A 20,346-nucleotide genomic window follows, 5' to 3' on the forward strand; every position below is an offset into this window, starting at 1 on the left:
AGCGAGATCCCCAGCACTTGACCCAAAGTGCCCACAGGGTTATTTCATACCATGAACGTCACGTTCAGTAGAAATTAGAAAGTTTGCCGAGAAGTTGTCTCTCTCCCTTGATGGCCACCACCCTGAGAACTTCTTGCCCCGGTGCCTGAGCCCTTCCCTCACGGTGTCCGACGTCTGCTGTCCCCTGCTGGGAGTTCACAGCTTCCTACGGATAGAATGGGCTGGGTGTAATCCTTGGGTATTTTGTATTGGTATCGGGATCGATATTGGTTCTTTAGTATTATTAATGTTAATTATTTAGTCTTATCCTATTAAATTTATTTACATTTCAACCCTCATGTTTCCTTGCTTTTTCCCCAATTCCCCTTCCCAGGTGGGGAGGGGTCATCAGGTGATAGAATAATTGTCTGATCGACAATAAATTGTTGTGGGTTCCTCAAACCATGACAGGCGCACAGGAGAGGACAGATGTCACAGCCCACCACTTGTCCAAAGCGCCTGACAGCCTCAAAGACCAATCAATGAAACAAAACGTTTCGGGCTACATTCACTGCTAAAGTACATGCTGTGGCGCTCTGACAGCCTGGTGTCCCGGAGAAGCTGGCAGCAGCTGCCACGCCAGAGTGACCAGTGCACCAGCCCAGAGCCCCAAGCACATATGGATTTGTGACATTTTGACTGACCTCCCATCCCAGAAATCACTATACAGCGAGCCACGAATGCAGTTTCTTCCTTCCCATTCTGAAGTGGTTTAGAGAAAAACAAAACAAAACACCCTGAACCTTTATGGCCATTGGACCGCTCTTCCAAGAATAAGCAGTGATCTGCAGTGTGTCACTGATTCGTTCTGCATTTCTGAGGCGCCCCATAGAAAAGCAAAAGGCAAATTCCTCAAAAAGGCTCTTCAACTTTGCCACAGCCTTGGCACAGGATCACCTCTAAAATTTATTCTGCCACATGATTTTTGCATTAGATGCCAGAAAGTACTACAGCTTTGCAGCAAAAGCTAACCAGGCCCAGCAATGCAGGCACCCGAATCAACAATTTACTTGTCTCAAATGCCTCTATGATAGAAGGAAAGCAGCTGTACTGCATATTCCAGCTTCCTGGCCCCAGGGCACTACCTAAACTCCCTGAGCCCCGAGGGAGGGCAGCGGAGGGAAGAGATGAAGGAGGTGGCAAAACTCCTTCAGGGCCTGTGCCTGATTATAGGGATTCAAGGATCTCCAGGGCTGCTCTAACTTCTGCCTGGGCTTGGCTCCACCCTTCAGCCAGTCCCCCAAAACTGAAGAAAACAGAATGAGCGTTTGGGGCTGCCTGTGCATCTCCTGGATTGAGCAAATGACCAGGTTAAAAAAAAAAAAAAAAAAAAAAAAAAAAGGAAATGGTTTACTGGTTTTCACAAAGGTGAGGGGAAGGATTATTTTGCTGAAGTCACAGCACCCTGAGATGGGTTTGAGCAGAGGATAAATAATTGAAGCAGCTCTTTATCATAATTTTGAAAGATGGTTAAGGCGCAGCATAACTCTTTAGAGATGTGAAGTTTTATAAAGTATAGTTTTATAAAGTATAGAAATCCCTATGAGCACCCTAGGTAATCCAACAAAAGAAACAACAAAAGCAAAATAAGGATACAAAATAAGAACATCCCGAGCATCCTTAATTTGGCCATTGTGTCTTTTTAATTAAGGTGTTTTACTCCTTAAAAGCGTGGCACACAATTTCATAATCCTATTTTAAGCTCCAAAACTGAGCTTGCAACGTGCACATCTCATGGGGATGAAATCTTTGATAAAAAGAAGCAACACGCGTACACCTAAAAACCCAAAAGCACAAAAATATGCAAACCGAGCTCATTTGAGTTTGTTTTTTAATGCCTCGGACCAAAACAAAAGTGAGCTACTATCAAAATTGACCTAATTGCGTCATAGCTCAGAAAAAAATCGATCCTTTCACTATGTATCTGGCTTAATAGCCTACATGGTATTTTCATGAGCAGAGTGACATCGCCACCCTTTAGGTCAGATTTCAAGGGGTAGTGTCACCAATCCAGAGACGCGACAGGCTTTTTATTATGTTTTCTGTTTATAATTTTGATTCAAAACCTCAGCGACACTTCAGATGCATGTAATCCTTATTGAAACTGGCTTGATGCGGATTACACCCTGAAGCACAAAGGAAGTCTTTATCACTTATGGCCAGTGTTTTAGGAGCTTATAACTGTAATCAGGTAGGGATTATATCAGCATGATCCATATTAGCTCAACCGTGGCAAAAAGCTTTTTTCTGTTTGACCTTCCCACCTAGGGCACGGCAATAATAAAAATGGTAAAACACACAACAAACAGGTGCCGCTGAAGGTGGAGTCCCTGTCCACTGCAGGCAGAGGATACTACTTTGTATTTTGAAAGAAAAATGAGTCATTAATTAGTGGAAGCAGATCCTTGTATGGTGCATTGTTATCCAGGATTATTTCATTAGGATCTGCTGACCCAATTTCTGCATTGGAAAGGGAATTACATTTTTTCACACAATTGGGAGTGGGGGAAGAAAGAGGAAAAAAAAAAGAAATCAATAACACAGATTACTCAAACTTCAAGAAATCTGATTGCAAACAAGAGCAGGTACCTGTACTGGTATCTCTACAAAAGCCAAATGACACAAGAACCATTACAAATATGTAATCCTGTCTCCACTAGAATCGGATTTCAGTTCCCCTAAAATACATAATTCCTAATTAAAACATATGGAATCCAGCTAATACAGCCTCATGACTAAGGGATTTAGTGAAGGGCAGGAATTTTTTTATTACTGCTATGATGGTCCCCTCTGTCACAGGTCATCCTTAGCCTACTCCTCCTGCGGCCGCCCTGGGGATAGCTGACTCAGATAAATTAAAAGAGCTTCATTTGGGAAGCTTCCCCAACACACGAAAGGATTCGCCTCTTAATCTGTCAAAATCCAATAACGTTAAAGCAACTGCAACCTGCTTACGGCTCAGCGGGGCTCTCTGATCTGACTAGCAGGACCCGCAGCCCAGTACCAGGACAGGACAAAACCCCACCTCAGAAGCGGCAGCAGCAGCAAAGATCTCTGCTTGCTGAAGCATTTCATGCCCAAGCACTGCAAGGTCACATGACCAAAGTGGTTTGGCCACCCCAGGACATCTCCTGTCCCCTGGCACTCGCCCCTTCCCACAGCCACAAATACGGGACCCTCTGCACAACGTGGGACACATCTTCCTGGGGTCCTATTCTCTGCTCCTCATCCTTGCTGGCACAAAAATACATCTCAACATGTCTGACACTTGAGTTCCTCTATAATAAAACACCACCACAGATGTGCTTAATGCTCTGCCCAGGTCACCTTACAACCACTCACCTGCCTGTCTAGGATCAGCAGCTTGTCTTTCAGAAGGCCTCAGGGCAGCCCTCTGGAAGGGGACAACACCATGAGCCCTTTTTCCACAGTAGGGGACAGAGGAAAGAGCTACCCCAAAACCACCAGACAGCAGGGACAACCCTTCTACTGATACCCAACCTACAACAGCACCACAGGCAGGTGTTTTCCCTTTCTTATAAACTCCTCTCACTTGCTAATCACTTCCATGTGCCAGTCAAGCAACAAGGAGTCAGAGAGCAGCATCACATTTGCTGCATATTTCTAGAGAACAAGATCACCAGAGGAGTTAAAAAAGCTCCTTCTGCCAAGGTCACAGGTGAAAAGGGACCCTTGTAGCCTCCTGGAAGCGAAGGCTCAGGTTACCTTAGAAGGCAGCTTGTCCTGCCTGGGAGCAGTGGAGGTTTGTGCGGAGGAAGAGGGAAGTAAAGCCAGTGGGGAGAGCTCTGGTCCCCTCCTAGTTGCAGACACCTGCCATGGGTGTTTTGCGACCTGCTGCCCTCCTCCAGCACACAGCTTGCCTTGTCGCTAATGGGAGATGCGTGTAAAATTCTCTGCCGGGTTACAGCAGCATTATTTTTTAAACAGGTAGCTGCTTTTTTTGCCCGCTATGCTGTTGGAAAGGAATCCAGATGCCATTGTATTCCCGCTCCTGCCATCCCAAGCCATTCCTGCAGAGGCAGGGACAGCCAGTGCGTGAAATCACCCCAGGGGAAGGGCCCTTTCCACACCTGCAAGCACTTCAGGGAAAGTTGCTTTTTCCTTTTTTCCTTCAGTTTCAGCTTAGGGAATAACACTTCAGTGCTAAGCACAGCAGCTGCAATAGGCCTCTGTTTTCAGTGTTTTGGGACATACTTGATTTTTGATATTTTTATTGCAAAGCCTGTTGAGAGAGGAGCACCTTCTGGTGAAGTCACCTGCTGCTTATGCCACGCGGTGACAAAGGCTAAGGCACCTCCCACTTGCCCTGTCACAAAGCCCAAGATTCTGCAACTTGCCCATTGCCTTTAATCCTGCAGATAATGGCATAACAAGATCCAGTGGCTGGGGCTTGAACCTAAAATATACACTTAATTTGCCATTTCAGTGAAAGTAGTTAACAAGCAGGATGGCTTTGCAGGGAGTGGGGCAGCTCTCCCACACTGGCAGGCTGCATCAAGACCAGATGCATCTCTGGGAGACATGACTGAGGTCAATCGTAAGTTAACAGGCTCACTGCGCAGGGAAAAAATAATAATACTGGGTCCAATTGCATGGTGCAGTATGAAGGATGAGATGGGCCAACGAGTCCTTTCTGCGCCCTTGAACTTTCTGAATCCGTCTTAACCAGAGGGGAAAAAATGGTAAGGGCTGCCTTTGCCATTTTACCATGGCTGATTCTTAATCAATAGCAGGGCTGGCAGTAGCTCTTGTGCAACACCACTTTCCCCAGAGCTGGGCCCTCTTCCCCTGCAATGCTCCCAACCCCTGCTGGTCTCAGAAGAATTGAGCCCAAAGCTCCACATAGCAATTCAAATGCATCACCAGACATTAGGCCACCGGGTTAACCACTGTTTAATTTCGTCACATTTGTTTGTGAGTTATGTACGTGCCTTTCTTTTGTCAACATCTCCTTTTAAAAAGGATATTGATTTTGTTTTCAAAGGCTCTCGAAAATAAAATGAATGACTACATTCTAAGGAAGAGTCATTTTCTCAACAGCTGTAAATAATTTATTGTTCGCAACCCACCCAGATCAAAAGATACTTCATCAACTGATGTGGCAAAATCTGGTGCAAGCTGCATTTCTATTATCTCAGATCCAATTAACCATTTGGAGCAGACTAAAACATAACTAGATCAATCCAAAATCAGATTAATATCCAATCCATAATCACATTAATCACAATCTGTCCATAATTAGCCATCAGATAATCCCATTGGACAGGAGGTGACATGCAGTATCCCATTATCTCATTAATTATCTATTTTCAGTATCAGACATTGTCCCCAAACACAAGGAAATGTTTTTAAAGGAAAAATGGACAGGGAATTCTCCTTTTGCTACATCCTCCCCATTGAAGCCCCCAATGGTTCAACGCTGGAGTTTTACATTTCTTTGTTTTCAAATGTTCTGTTAGAACCAAGAGCTGGTTTTTTTTGAGAGATGTCATCTTTGTAAATAAAATATGATTATCTTAGGAAGAAGGATAAATAAAACATTTGTTTCATGTGAACAAGTTTATGAAAGAAAAGAAAACCCTTCATCAAAGGTTTTAATGGTAACATGATAACAATAGCTTTGCAATGCTAAATCTTATTGCAGATGGTTCCTGTCCTTTTTTGTAATGTAAGTGAAATTGTCTTCCATCTGTTTTAATTTTATAATGGACTTAATCCATGGCTGGCTCTGAAAGAATCAGCATTTACTGCCTTTGCAATCTGCTGCAAACAAAAAAATTGTTACCGTTTCCCCTTTCTAGAGGGAACTTGCATTTCTATTTGGGAGCGAAACCCAAATCCTTGCTCCGTGGAGAGTGGGAAGCGCTGTTAGCTGGTCTTGCCCTGCGGCCAGGCAGCCCCTCTCGCGCCAAACCCAACCGGAATCGCCCCGAAAGCGGTTGGAAACTCTGGGCACTGGGTGGAGGAGAGCAAGGAGTAATTGGTGTGGCAGCAGAGATTGCATTCGGTTTTGACTAGCAAACGCTTCCAGCATTTCCAAGTGACCTGAAAGTGGTTTTCCAGAGATCCCTCCTGACCTGAATTATTCTATGATTTTATGAGGTGTTTCCCCTTAACCCCCGCCAAATGAACCAAGAATTAACCTGTTTATAAAACGTGGTGGTATTGGGCTGGTTTTATGCCTCTCAGCATTACCTGTAGTCATTTTAAAGTTTTTCATACATCACCTAGGGGAAGTTCAGGGGCTTCCAGCATTTCCCTGGCAAGTCCCTTTTGAGGGTTTTCTACTAAACTGCCCCTGCAGCACTGCCCACCCCGCTCCTACCTGCCCGGTCACAAACCCAGCCCAGTCCCACCGTGTCAGGGTGCTGCCTGGTGTCAGCGCAGTACCGACACAGGTGTGACTGCATGGGAAAAGTTTGGCTGGCTCAGCTGTAACCTTTCCTGTTCCTAAACTGGTGGGACGTTTGGGAGGACCCTGCCCTTGAGTGAGAAAAGGGTGATGCAACATGGAGCATCCCTGCCAAGCTGCTGTATTCTTAGACCCGTCTCATTCTCCTATCACCCTGACATTTTATTTTTGCATTTTATTGTTAACACATGCAGATACTGACTCACTCAGGACTCTGTGGATTCCGGCTCAGACTGAAGTCACCCTCCTGCACCCCCTTTCCTGTCAGGTGCCCAGGCATGGGCAGGAGACTCCGTGCCACCCCACGGCTGTGGCAGTGCTGTGGAGGTTCCCATCACCACAGGGTCACCCCAGTTTGAAGAGACTGACAAACTTTTCCAATGCCCTTCGCATCACTTACCTCCCAGCTCAGCTCTGCTGCTGGCAAACAAGCCACGCTAATGGCAGGCAGCAGTCAGACCACAAACACAAACAGGCACCATGGCCACCCTGCCACTGCCACACAGGCAGGGGACACATGGGCTCACCCTGCCCAGACGATGTCATTGTCACACTGCACCTCTGCATCTTTGCATGTACAGGGGTGGGCAGGGGTGCCAAAATCCCCTGGTGACACATGCCCCTCATGAATTGGGTACCCCAAACGCCATCCTCGGCTCCAGTGCAAACTTTTTGCCAAAAAAACCATGTTTGCTTTCAGCATTTGGGGTCCTGAAAGTCATGGCAGAGGCTGTGGTCAGGGTATGTGAATGGGTCAAATAGTCAAGCGCCTGTTATCCAAATTCTCCTCTTCCCCTCCTCAGCTTCTGGGGCTTCATACCAAGAGGGTGCCTGACTCGCACAAAAAACAAGTGCTTCGGCTGGAAAACCCACCCTGCCTCTCTGCTCCGAGCAAAATGAGCACAGCCTGCCCTTCCTGAGCCAAAATTTAAAGTCACTGTGTCCTTCCCGAGCCAGTCTATGCCTGTCAAATTCTGTGTGTAAAATTAAAAAGGTGATTGTGTGGAGGGGAGGAACAGGACCGAAGCCCTAAGACAGGAGCAATCTCAATTCCAGCACATACAAGCTTTCATGGACCTTTTGAGCTACTCATGCCGCTGTGCTGCACAGTCTTTGGGAATTTAAAACAGAGTCAAAGGCCGCTGAAGTGCTCTCCCTATTTTTCTGCTCATGCACTGGAAGACTGGGGGGAAAGAGGGAGGAAAAACGAATAGAAGGGGTAAAAAAGCAAGAAGAGAGGTTCAGCTGCAGGAGCAGCACAGGATCAGGTGCATGAAAGTGTGGTAAAATACTATTTTTCCCTCTAATTTCAACTCATCAGGTGGCTGCTGCCCGGGACGGCCGCCCTGACGATGCCGGCAGTCACGTTCAGGTCCGTCGGGGCGGCTCTCCCGCGCACCGTCTCCCGCAGGGAATCGCTTCGCGGGCGCGCAGCCTTGAGCCGGCATCCCCCGCGGATCCCCCTGCCCGCCTGCCGCGGGGATGCGCCTCCGCGCAGTGCCAGGGACTGCCCCACCGCGCCCGTCCACGGGCACCTGCCTGCGGCACGCCGGAACGCAGGGACAACGAAATAAAAGGCGAAAGAGAACGGAAAGAGCAGAAAAAGGGAAATAAGGAAAAAATAAAAGGCGAAATAAAAGTCAAGGAAAATAATAGGGAAAACGGGGGGAAAAAAGCTAAAATGAATGTCCATCCCCTCGGGCTGCCGACGCCGCCGTCCCCTCCGCGGACAGGGCCGGGTCGCACCGCACCGCGCCGGGCGGTCGGAAGGTCCGGCGGGCGGGTACCGTGCTGCCCGGAGCGCTGAGGAGAGGACCCGCCACCCCGCGGATGAGGCGCTTCCCCCCCGCGCAGCGCACCGGGCGCACCCGCCCCGTCCGAGCCGCCGCCGCCGCCGGGTCCGCGCCACGCCGGTTTCCCGCGGGGGCGGCCTGGGGAGTCCGCGCCGCTCCGCACCGCTGCGCGCCCCGCCGCGCGCCCATTGTTCACCACGGCCAATCCGCGGGCGCCCTCCCCGCGGCCGCCAATCGCCTCTGGGGGCCGCGCGGTGAGGTCAGCGCCGCCCCCCCCCCCGCGGCCGGTGCGCGCTGACATCACGGCGCGGCCCCGGCGGGGCGGGCCCGGGGGGGCGGGCGCGGCCCCCGCCCCGCGCGGCCGCGGGTAGTGGTGGAGCGGCCGCGCCGCATCCCGCATCCCCGCATCGCCGGCCGGTGCGCAGGGGGCCGCCCGCATGGTGGACATCCTCCTCCCGCGGCCGCTCCCGGGCGCCATGGGGGAGCCCTCCAAGAGTAAGTGCGGGCAGGGCGGGCGCGGGGCGCTGCGGGACGCGGCGGGGGCCGGGCTCCGCGCTGCCGTCGGGCGGCCGCCGCGCCGGCACGGAGCCGCGGGCGCGGTGACAGCGCCCGGGAAGGGCTGCGGAGGGCGCGGGCGGGCTCGGGCTCGGCCCCTGGCATCGCCGGTGCCGCCGTTGCCGCCGTTGCCGTTCGCGCCCCGCGCTCCCCGGCCCCGCTCCTTACCGAGCGCCTGTCCCTGCTGCTGTCCGCGACGCCGGTCTCGTCCCTTTCCGCCGTTTCCGTTTCTTCTGTCTCCCCCTCTGCTTTTTCTTTCTTTCCTTCCCTGCCCGCGTTACCGTTTGTCTGTTTTTCTCTCTTTCCGTGTTTCGGTTTGTCTTCTTTTTTTTTAACTTCTCTTTCCGTTTTTATTTATTTCTTTCTCTTTCTGTTCTTCTGTTTTTGTTTGGTTTTATTTCTCTTTCTCTCTCTTCAATTTCTTGTGTTTTACTGCTTTCGTTTGTCCACATTCCCGTTTTAACTGCGTCTGGTTTTTTCCGCTGGTTTTGTTTCTCTTACTGTCATTCCGTTTTTATTTCTTTTCCTTTCTTTCAGTTTTTCCTCAGCTTTTGTCGTTTCTGCTTTTATTTTCTTTCCCGAAATTGTACTTTTATGTCTCTTTCTGCATTTATTTACCTCAATCAAGTTTCTGGAGGTTTTTTTTGATTGTTTTGGTTGGCTGTTTTTTTTTCCTTTTATTTTCTTTTAATTTCTGTATGTATTTATTTCTCTTGCGTTTCTTTTCTTTCTTTTGCATTTATTTCTTTTGCGTTTCCATCCTTTCTTTCTCTCTGTCTTTCTGTCCTTATTTCTCTTTCTTACTATTTTAAAAAAAAAAAAAAAGAAAGATAAGAATAAGAAAAAAAAACCCAGTGTCATTCCCTAATTCCTGGCGCTTCTGCTCTGGCCCGTCGCTGCCCCTGACCGTGCCCCGCTCGCTCCCGGCAGGGCGGCCAGGGCTGGCCCTGTGCGCGGGCTGCGGGGGCCGCATCCAGGACCCCTTCCTGCTGCGGGTGTCGCCGGACCTGGAGTGGCACGTCGCCTGCCTCAAGTGCGCCGAGTGCGGGCAGCCCCTGGACGAGACCTGCACATGCTTCCTGCGGGACGGCAAGGCCTACTGCAAGCGGGACTACAGCAGGTGACCCCGAAATAACCGAGAAAGCACAACAAGCCCCTTAAAAATAAAAACAAACCCCAATTTCCCCCAAACGAAAACCGGCCGCCCCGACGGCCCTGACGCCGCCTCGCCTCCCCCCAGGCTCTTCGGCATCAAGTGCGCCCAGTGCCGGGCGTCCTTCAGCAGCAGCGACCTGGTGATGCGCGCCCGCGACCACGTCTATCACCTGGAGTGCTTCCGCTGCGCCGCCTGCGGCCGGCAGCTGCTGCCCGGCGACCAGTTCTGCCTGCGGGACCGCGACCTGCTCTGCCGCGCCGACCACGGGCACAACCACGACGGCACCGCCGCCGCCCGCGGGCCGCGCAGCCCCGCGCTGCCGCCGCCGCCCGCCGCCCACCTGGCAGGTACCGGCTCCCCCTCGGGGCGGGCGGGCGGGCGGCGGAGGGAGGAGGGGGGGTAACGGGGAAGGCGGGGGGGGTGCGGAGGGCGGCGCTGACGGTACGCGCCCTCCCCGCCGCAGAGCCGGTGCCCGGGCGGCCGCCCGCCCCGCGGCCGGCTGCGCATAAGGCGGCGGAGAAGACCACCCGGGTCCGGACGGTGCTGAACGAGAAGCAGCTCCACACGCTGCGGACCTGCTACGCCGCCAACCCGCGCCCCGACGCCCTGATGAAGGAGCAGCTGGTGGAGATGACGGGGCTTAGCCCCCGCGTCATCCGCGTCTGGTTCCAGAACAAGCGCTGCAAGGACAAGAAAAAATCCATCCTCATGAAGCAGCTCCAGCAACAGCAGCACAGCGACAAGACGGTGAGCGCCCGCCCGCCCCGACGGGGAGGAAAGTGGCGGGGGTTGGGAGGGGGGGTGTGTGTGTATCCCGGGCTGAAGCCCCCCCCGTCTGCCCGCAGAGCCTGCAGGGTCTCACCGGGACGCCGCTGGTGGCCGGTAGCCCCATCCGCCACGAAAGCGCCGTGCAGGGCAGCGCCGTGGAGGTCCAGACCTACCAGCCGCCCTGGAAAGCGCTCAGCGAGTTCGCCCTGCAGAGCGACCTGGAGCAGCCCGCCGCCTTCCAGCAGCTGGTGAGCCCCGCCGCACCGAGCGAGCCCCGCCGGACCGCGCCGCCCCGCCGGGCGCCGGGGGTGCCCCGTCCCGGGCGCTGCGAGAGGGGGGACGGGTCGGGGGAAGGGGGACACCGCGCCGGGCCCTTACCGCCGCTGCTCCCCCAGGTCTCCTTCTCCGAGTCCGGCTCCTTGGGCACCTCCTCCGGCAGCGACGTGACCTCGCTGTCCTCCCAGCTCCCCGACACCCCCAACAGCATGGTGCCCAGCCCGGCCGAGACGTGAGGCCGCCCGGCTGCCCGCCGCCGCGGGACTTCCGCATGCCTGCGCTCCCTGCATGAGACACCCGGCCCCGGGCCGCTCCCAGAGCGCCGGACAAACGCCTTTGTTTTTTAATTATTCTTATTTAAAAACAAACAAAAAAAATATGTTACTGACGGCCAAAAAAGCACCGGGATCCTCGCTGCCTTCACCAGACCGGAGGGAGAGCCCCCGCCCTGGTTATTTCGTTATTTTGGGTTTTTTCCCTGCGGATTTCGATGTTTCTTTTCCCCAAAGAAACGCGGATTTCACCGCTGGAACCCGGCACGGTGACAGGCTGCCTCGCCCGCCGCTTGCGCCGGGGGCGGCTTTTCTTCCCTTTTTGGAAGGGAAAAAAAGGAAAAAAAAAAAAAACCAAACAACTAAACAAACAAAAGGGGGAGAGACTCCCCCGGCGTACGCGCCTTTCCGCGTCCGCGGAGCCGGCCCGGCCCTCCCTCCGCGGAGCCCGCGCCGTCCAGCCTCATCTCACGCCGATGCCTCGCCCGGGCCCGCACGATCGCTGGAAAAACGGGACACGGAAACGAGACTTTTTACCGGGAAAACCAGTACTAATAATGTTAAGTTATCAATGGACGGAGGACGGATTGTTTGAGCCTTTAACGAACAAAAGTAAGTTATTGTTATTTATTGTCAGAGTCAGCGGTTGAATAGTGGGATTAAATATTTTGGACTTAATAAAAAAAAAAAAAAAAGAAAAAAAGCCAAGGAAAGGATTGAAACGAAAACGGGGGCGGGAGGGCGGCGGAGCCCCCCCGGGCGCGGAGCGGGTCGGGCCGGGGGCGGCCCCGCAGCCCCGGCTTTGCCGTCCCGGCCTCCCCGCACCGCGATAATCGGCTTTCCCCTCCGCGGCCGCGTATTTATAGCCGGGGAGGCGGAGGGCGCGTTTCCCTTTCGGAGCGGCCCCGCCGGGCCGGGCCGGGCCGAACTGGGCCCGGCCCGCACCTGCCGCCCTGCGGGGCCGCGGCGGTTCTCCGAGGCGGCGGCGGCGGCGAGGCGGGCCGTCCCCTCGCCTGGGTCCGTCCCCCCCCGTCTAGACGCGGGCGGCGGCTTCTTATCTGCCTTCGGCATCGCCTGGCAGCGCGGCGGGGGTCGCTGCCTCCCCGGTACCCGGGCGGGATCGCCAGGCCGGGGCAGCCTTAACCGCGCCCCCCCCGCACCGTCCTCATCCCCGGGCAACCGGGCCCGGTGGGAAACGGGCCCTCCCCGAGCTGCAGGGAGCCAGGGTGGGAAGGGCCCCGCCACCCACAGGGGCCGAGGCGGCAGGTGTGCGGGGACCGAGTTGGCCGCACGGTCGCCCGGCTGTTGCCGTCGGGGCGCAGGGAGCAGCCCGGGCTGCCGGCGCCGCCTCAGGCCGGGGCTCCGCTGCTGCCGCCGGGGCGGGCGGCTCCCCGGGCCCGGGGACAGGTGGGACGGGGGTGTCCTGTTCCCCGCCACCCCTCTCTCGCCGCGGGGTCCCTGCTGTTACCTGGCTCCGGTCCCGGCCAGGTTTCAGCTCCCTGCGCTCCCCCGGGGCTCGGCTGCAGCGAGCTGTTCCCTCAGCGGTCACCGCGTCCGTCCGGGCGGGAAAATCGCCTCATCCCGAGGCGGCCGAGTTCCCGCCGGGCCCCGCTCCCCCTCAGCCGGCGGCCTCGCCTCAGGCACCGCCGCGGCCTCGCCGGGCGGGCCGGGATCGCCGCCGCCTCAGGTGCGGCGAGGGGGCCGCGGCCGGCGGTCGCCATGAGGGGCCGGTGCCGGTCGCGGTCCCGGTCCCCGCCGCCGTGAGCCGCCTGCGGCCCGGGCCCGGCGCGGCCCCTGAGGAAGCCCCGTCCCCTCAGCGCCGGCGGAGAATAAACCTTGCCGAGACACGCCGCCGTTTGTACGTTTTAATTGCGCTTGACGGAACCTTCAGCGTTAAAGAGAACATCAGGAGGTTTGAACAGGCGTTGTTAAAGTCGTATCGAAACGCTAAAAAAGCGCGTGGTTTTAAAAAAATCCGGTATTACATGACTTAGCCCAAATCACCAAAAAAATTACAAACGAACTCTCCTCAGAGCCAAATCTGACAAATTCATTAGACTTTTGATTAACTGGACAGACATCTTAGGAGTCCTTTTTTTTCTTTCTTCTCTCCGAGCCTTGTGTCGCTTATGGTAATTCAAACACACCAACATTTGTAACAGAGGTCACGCTACAGACAGAATAAGTTATTTTATTACAAGATATATAGAACATATTTTCTCTATTTGCAATCTTATTTCAGCAGTTCCGCAGTGCAAGTACCACCACATCACAGGGTAGAAAATACCCAAAATCATGACAATAGGATATGCGAATGAAACAAACTCAAATTATCAAAATTACAAAACAGAACTTGAAAGTTATCTACAGTACTCAGGATATAAATAGTGCAAATTATGTATCTACAGCGTAAGTATTTAGAGTATCAAAAAACTTCTTGGGATAGCATTTTAGAGAAGGTAGTCAGCAGGAACCGGTCAGCACGACGATGGTAGGGATTTTAAAAACAAATACAACGCTCATTTTTTCAAGAAGAACTGTCGAGCTTCTTCCCAGGACTGGCGGGGGAATCTGTTGGACAGCTCAAGATAATCTTGAGAATTGAAAAATTTTTCTGTTGGAGACAGAACATAAAATTGCCGAGTTATTCCCTCTTAAGATAAGATAGCAATAAAACAAGAATAATGAACGCGCAGCCAATTCGAGAGACTTCAAGTCATTTTACCCGCCTCTGCCTACCAAAGACTGCCTGGATCGTGGGGTGATGCTTCTGTGGAGCTCCGGACTCCGAGGTTTGGCTTTAACAACAGGGGCGGAGGGCTCTGATGAGCAAAAGGCTTAGATTTTTAAGCTGTTGGATCAGGCGCTCTGCTTTACGCATCGGAACATTATACATCGTCACACACTTTATCTTCTCAGACTCACAATTCAACCTCCTCTGAGCTCGGGCAGCCTCCACGGCGCTCTCCCGGCTCAGCAGCTTCTTTTTCCACAACAGGCCGTGGAGGAGTTTTGCTCCCCAATTCCCCCAAAGCTCACAGGTTATAAATGCAGTTTTTACTCCTACGAGCGCTGCGGGTGACGTGAACAGGGCTACAATGTGCACAGGTTTGGGGGGTCTGGCCCTTCCAGCAGCACAGCACCCAACAATGCAGTTTGTGCTTTCACATTTTCTTTACTCCCATCAGCTTTACTGCTCATGTTTGTTTTTTGGGGATGCTGTCCTTCGAGTGATATAATGGATAAAAATAATCCTGCTTATACTATCATTAAGTCAGCATTTTTGCAACCGGGGAATGTTTAGAAATCACACTCACATGTCACCACATAGTCATCTTTGTTTAAAAGTTCATCCAGTTTGAACAGTGAAAATAAAAAGCAGTTTTTCACTTGAATTTTTGATGTTTCTCACGTAGATTCTCATGCAAACACAACGCTGGAAAGTTTGTGCTGCAGATACTGCATGAGGCTGCTTCAGACTATGTTGACAGTAAAAATCTCCATAAATTTATGTTAATTTTATATTTTATAATTTATTTTTAACCACAAAGCCAATGTTTTAAACCTATAACTGCTCATTTTCTGTCAAATGCTCAGCAAAACGGTGGTGGATTTCTGCTTGCCATTAGGGAGAACCTACTGTCTGAGCAATGTACTTTATGCAAAATTCGGGTGACTCAAGACCAGATTTCCATCAACACACTTGAATTTTAGACGTGTTTAACAAGTAATAGCCATCTTAGCTGAGAATCTTTCCAATGTTTATGCCTAAAGAGGTTAACTGCATTTTACACAATATTTACAACAACTGAAAGAAAAAAAAAATGCAACTCTTCTGTAAACTGACAACCTTTACAGGATAATTACAGGACAGTATTTTACTAATTTTTGGCTCCCCGGGTGTATTGGCATGGCTGAGTGGCTTCTGCAACCAAAAGCTTCTGAAGGTAGCCTTTGTGACAGCTAATTAAATATGTGCAGGTACAGTATCACATTTTAAGACGTGATACCCCAGAGCATTTAATAAAGATTAACACTGAATTCCTGATGCGATGAGCAGCAGACTGGATGACATGTATGTTTAAGTTAGAACGTAAGCTAGAGTGCCTTCTCCCCAAACTGTAAAATCATTTTGCAATTTACTGTATTTCTTTCATCCTGATGCAGATTCAAAACATTTAAATCACAGTAGAATACAATATCCATGCATTTTGTTACCCAACTGCTACTGTTACGTTTAACTGGAGACATACCCCTCTGCTGAGATAACTGATTATCCATTTGGCCTGAACTCTGTGCAAAATCCTACGAGGAAAAAAAGAACAAAAAAAGACATCAGGTTTTCAGATCTTACCTCTGAGGAATTAAAACAACATTTTTAAGTCTTCACGGTCACTCAAAATTACTAATACTTTATGAAATCTGTAAATTAACACACTCTGCCTTGTTTGCTACACATCACAACAGAATACAGCCAGCACTTAAATAATATATAGTGGATTTTTATACCTTTAATTTATACCTTTTTGGAAAAAAAATATACTTTTAATACACAACAGAAAAAACAAGGTTTTAATATCTCCTTAGGAAATAGTTATTATCATGACTTTGCGTTTAAGAGAACATTTACTATAGCTGTGTTTCTTTGAAACAAACGGTGCTTTAGATTTATGGCCCTGACTCCAAATATGCTCTTCCAAAATTCTCGAGTTATCCCGATTTCATTGGCTGTGCTCCCCAATGACCCAGGCGCTCGAGGTCCTGGACTCCTGAGGTGAAGCGAAGGAATTCTCAATTCTTCCCCAGAGCTCTGGCCAGCCCTGTGGCCAGCTGTGTCACCAGCTGAGGTGGCCGTCACTCTAAGTGCCCAGCGCGATGCGCGACCCCCGCTGCTATCTGACGGGATGCTGCGTCCTCTGGAGTCAGCAAGGACACCAACTTCCCTCGGAAACACTCAGGATTCTCCAAGTCAGCGTACGGAGAGGGCTTTTAGTATCCCATCTTTCATTCGAGTGAGTAGTCACTGAGCAGAGATGGTATTATTTGATATCAGAGATACACCTAAATGTTTTTTTTTAATTATTTCAGCACATCTAGAGACAGAAGTTAACAAAAATAAAAAGGATGATGCAAACTTCAGATGATGGAAATAAATCTGTTGGTAGGAACGTGTAACGCGGGGTCGTAGTAAAATCCAGCAATCATTTTCCTTTGATTTACGCTGCACATATTTAACACACTATATTTAAGCGTTATATTTGTACACACCACCAAACTTTTACGTAAATGGGACTTCTTTTTGCATTCCCTGGCACAGGAAGAATCTCATTTTCTAGTTCAGGGGAAATATTTTTCAGTCTTTCCCAAACCTTCCACCGAAGCAAATGAGAGATCTGCTCGACAAACAGCAGCGAACTGAAATAACAGTCCAGAGGGACGTCTCCTCTGTGCGTGCGGGTGTCTCCCCACTCCTCGGCTCCTTTCAGAATCATCCTCTGCGTGCATGTGCACGTGCAACATTCCGGATTAGATGTTAAAATGGGTAAAATGCTGAAGTACCGGTAAACTCAGCAAAGACACGACACTTTACAGCACACAAGGATCTTCCATATTTAATGTAAGACCTTTTTTAAAAGCCTGCAAGAATAGTATGTGGACTTGGCATCTGAGATATACCTCTAATTGGAAATCAAATTAATAACATTGACCCTTGTAAATACGCTTTGCCATAGGTACTGGGGACTTAAATGCCTTTCTCTCTCTGCTAGCACAGAAATCAAGGTGAATAACCTTAATTATTCACATAGGGAACACTCTCCTCCACCTTTCATGTTTTTTGGCTGAAAAAAACAAACTAAACTTGCTGCATTTACTCATAATGCTTAAATTATTTTTTGCCACTGCAACTTTTACACTGAACTCTGTAGTTTCACTATAAGAAAGTCAAAGATGAATTTTAGCTTTGTATTTAACCAAAAGTTCATTACTATATGGCAAATTCTTTTAAGTTCCAAACTTTTTTTTTAAACTCCTATGCAATTCTTTTAGTATTAAAAGGATAAAAAGTAGTTGCACTCAGAAGTCTGATGTTATGCTAAGACTTTTAGTAAATATTTAGTTCTTGTGCCTTTTCTCCCAAACCCGTGCAGCCTACCCTTAGACTAGCTGTAAAGCATTAGGAAGAGGAGTTTGCCTAACGTTTCTGTATCAACAACAGTAACTTTCAGGTGACTGATACAGAGTTACTAGACTCCTAAAAGCATATTATTTTTTAATAGTAGAGCGTTTACAAAAACTGCATTTATTAATTGGAAACAGTCAATAAAATGTATGGAAAACATGAGGCATGCATAAAATCTGATACATAAAGCACAGCATATAAATTTAGTCAAAGAGAACAAAAATGCTGTAAATCCTTATTCAAAACAGTATTCGTAATGACCTCAGTGGCTTACTGTCAAAAATAAAGATTGCAAGATTAGACCGGTAACATATGTTCTGTGTATTTTCTGCATAAAATATATACACTTCTGTTCAGTTCTCTCTGTAAATCTATTGTACACAGTACACAACTGTACATTTGTATGTAAACAGATTAATATACTTATTTCAGATATGCTATATGTGTGGTAGTTTTTAAAAAATAAATATTTTAAGAATTGTCTTGTAATAGCAGGATCTACACCAAATCTTCCTAGCACATCCAGTAACTTTAATGAAACCAGGATTCTGGATGTGACAGTGAGAACCTGAACCACTCGGTAACCTTTCAGTGTTATAAGATGCCTCAAGTACAGGCATAATCTGTGGTTTGAAAAGAGCTGCAGAGAATCTTAAAGTACTTCAATGCTGTTTACTTGTTTTACTAAAGTCAAATGATTTCCATATACACAGCAAAGGCGAGGAAGAGCGTTGCAGCTACGCCACACACCGCCGTTAGGTTACTGCGACAGCTACCTGAATGAAGGTGGCGAGTAAAACACAACTCATCTCCTGCTCCAGGATGATCTTGTTCTGAGGGTTATTGTAACAAGCAGCTATTAGCGAAGGGAAGAGCACTTTGATTAAACGAGGATCACTGAAATACTGGAAAGGCAACTGGCATAGTTTTTGCAGCACCGTGGGGTGACGGCCAGACTGTACGATGATCTGAAAATACAAACGTAACAAAATTAAAACACGTGATCTATCTGTGCTTCTCTTCCTGTTAACCACCAAGGGTGTTGAAGTCATGCTAAAAAAATGAGCATGGCTGAGGAGCAAACGCTAAAAATAAAGCTTACAACATTTAGTCCAAGTAACTTCTGTTTCAGCGTCCAAGTATTATTTTTATTGCAAAGGAACACAAAGAATATAAGGCTGTGAAACTTCTCTTTCCTGTATCACCCAAAAAGACAGTAAGTAAATGAGAAGGGGATTTATCTGCAGATTCCAATAAAATAGATAATTTAATACCTTCATTCAAAAGACAAAGAATTATAGCAAAGGGACTACTGTCAGTTAGAGCTACGAAACAAAAAACCCCAACCCCTGCCACTTAAACGTAGGAAGCGTGTCTTTGGGGGGGGGAAATAATCAAGAAAGAGATCACCAGGACTGTAAAACCCCCCTGAAGCTTGATCATCCTTTACTAGAGTGCTCTCTGGCAATGAGGGAGGACTCTGTTTCATGGTAGATGTCTGCCACGCATTCTCAGGCACCAAAAAAGAAAAGGTGATTGTAAGCCGCAGAGCAAGGAGTTTCAGTAAGTAGAGACCCAGAAAGATCCTCCCATCTGTATTTCTTATCTCAGTTTCTATCAGCGCCATTGACTCTAAAAGGAGAATTGTTTAGATAAATGGGACTGTTGTCATGAAGCAGGCTAAGTTTACAACTGTGTACATCTGAAGAAATAAGGCAACGCTATTACTGCTCTCCTGCAAAGGAACCTTTCCAATTTACTTGATATTCTTATAAAGTCTTTGTGATAAACTAAAAAATGTCAAAATCGGATCTGTTCCAAGTAACCGCGATTAGACAATTATAATATGAAAGAGCTGTCTGACCCAAAGTTGGCTTTTCGGCATAGGAGGAAGCTCCTATAAGGTTAGAACACTGTAAAACTTAGGGTCACGACTGTAAATTGTACTTGGAAAAACACAATTTTACAGGTACACACCCAGACAAGACTGCATTCAAATTAAAACCAGAAGGACAGAAAGAAGCAGTTGAGACCACAGGAACATAAATTACAGGGATTTACAAGTTTTCAGAGCACTTTTAACAATACCTTCAGAGCACACTCTCAGTTGATAATGCAGTTCAGTTTAAAAACAAGATCAACAAAGTAATAGTTTGCATTTTTTTTCAGTTCACCAGCCAAAAAGACACTGAAAACCTTTCAGAATACTGGTAGAAATGTCTTAATGCCCTTAAAGACAGAAGGAATTTTTAAAAGACAGCCAAATACGTGACAAGCATACATTCAGGCATTGTTTTGAAGAAACTATCACTGAAGCATTTGGATGATTCTAAACTTAACTATCGGCTACCACCCGTAAGCAAGACGGTGCCTTTTGCGTTTGCGATTACTGTTTGAATTTTAAATTAATCAGAGTGGTTATTATATAAATCTATGATTTTTCTATGGTAAATTCTACAATCAGAAATGTACTTAAAATCAATTGTAACCATACTAAAACAACCGGTATTTCTGATCCAGAACAGAAAAACAGAACTCTTGATGGCTTTTTAATGGCCACTGTACGCTTGAGGAACGGGCAGAGGAAAAGAAGTTTTGGGGACTTTTCATTTTTCATTTCACATTTCACTTCCTTTATCTGTTCTAAAAACACCATGGGTAATTAGTGAACTCTTGCCAAACTAACAGTGCAGCTACTCAAACAGCTTTCATGGAATTATTATTTCACTATCTTTTCAAGATTTTTACTACTATGATGTTATCAACATTAAAGATAGGAAGGTATATACAAGGGCTGCTGACTGTTTTAATCTGGTATTTATCACATGTGGAATCAATTTAATGATTTCAGCTCATTGTACTAATGCAACTAC

General features: G+C 48.8%; 2 protein-coding genes across 7 annotated transcripts in view; one reads left to right on the forward strand and one right to left on the reverse strand.

Annotated features, from left to right (window-relative positions):
- Nucleotides 1-8,702: 8,702 nt before the first annotated feature.
- ISL2 (ISL LIM homeobox 2) lies at nucleotides 8,703-11,256 on the forward strand. The gene is made up of 6 exons (XM_054214883.1): nucleotides 8,703-8,760; nucleotides 9,751-9,940; nucleotides 10,061-10,323; nucleotides 10,440-10,723; nucleotides 10,822-10,992; nucleotides 11,140-11,256. The coding sequence occupies exons 1-6, from the start codon at nucleotides 8,703-8,705 to the stop codon at nucleotides 11,254-11,256; spliced, it is 1,083 nt and encodes a 360-aa protein (XP_054070858.1).
- Nucleotides 11,257-13,149: 1,893 nt separating this feature from the next.
- The window catches only part of SCAPER (S-phase cyclin A associated protein in the ER), a 163,810-nt gene continuing 156,613 nt past the window's right edge, over nucleotides 13,150-20,346 (reverse strand). For all 6 annotated transcript variants that reach the window (XM_054213746.1, XM_054213745.1, XM_054213747.1 and 3 more), the window contains 3 exons: nucleotides 18,250-18,441; nucleotides 15,546-15,597; nucleotides 13,150-13,906 (listed from right to left, as the gene is read on the reverse strand). In XM_054213746.1, coding sequence (XP_054069721.1) covers nucleotides 13,812-13,906; nucleotides 15,546-15,597; nucleotides 18,250-18,441 — 339 coding nt within the window. In that variant the 3' untranslated portion in view covers nucleotides 13,150-13,811. The remainder of the gene's footprint in view (nucleotides 13,907-15,545; nucleotides 15,598-18,249; nucleotides 18,442-20,346) is intronic.

The sequence above is a fragment of the Rissa tridactyla genome, chromosome 9 (assembly GCF_028500815.1).
Source record: "Rissa tridactyla isolate bRisTri1 chromosome 9, bRisTri1.patW.cur.20221130, whole genome shotgun sequence".
NCBI classification, from domain to species: Eukaryota; Metazoa; Chordata; class Aves; order Charadriiformes; family Laridae; genus Rissa; species Rissa tridactyla.

Coding starts and splice junctions, on each gene's coding strand:
- ISL2 (XM_054214883.1), top strand. CDS start 8,703: ATGGTGGACATCCTCCTCCCGCGGCCGCTCCCGGGCGCCATGGGGGAG. Junction 8,761..9,750: donor CATGGGGGAGCCCTCCAAGA/GTAAGTGCGGGC, acceptor CGCTCCCGGCAG/GGCGGCCAGGGCTGGCCCTG. Junction 10,324..10,439: donor GCCCGCCGCCCACCTGGCAG/GTACCGGCTCCC, acceptor TCCCCGCCGCAG/AGCCGGTGCCCGGGCGGCCG.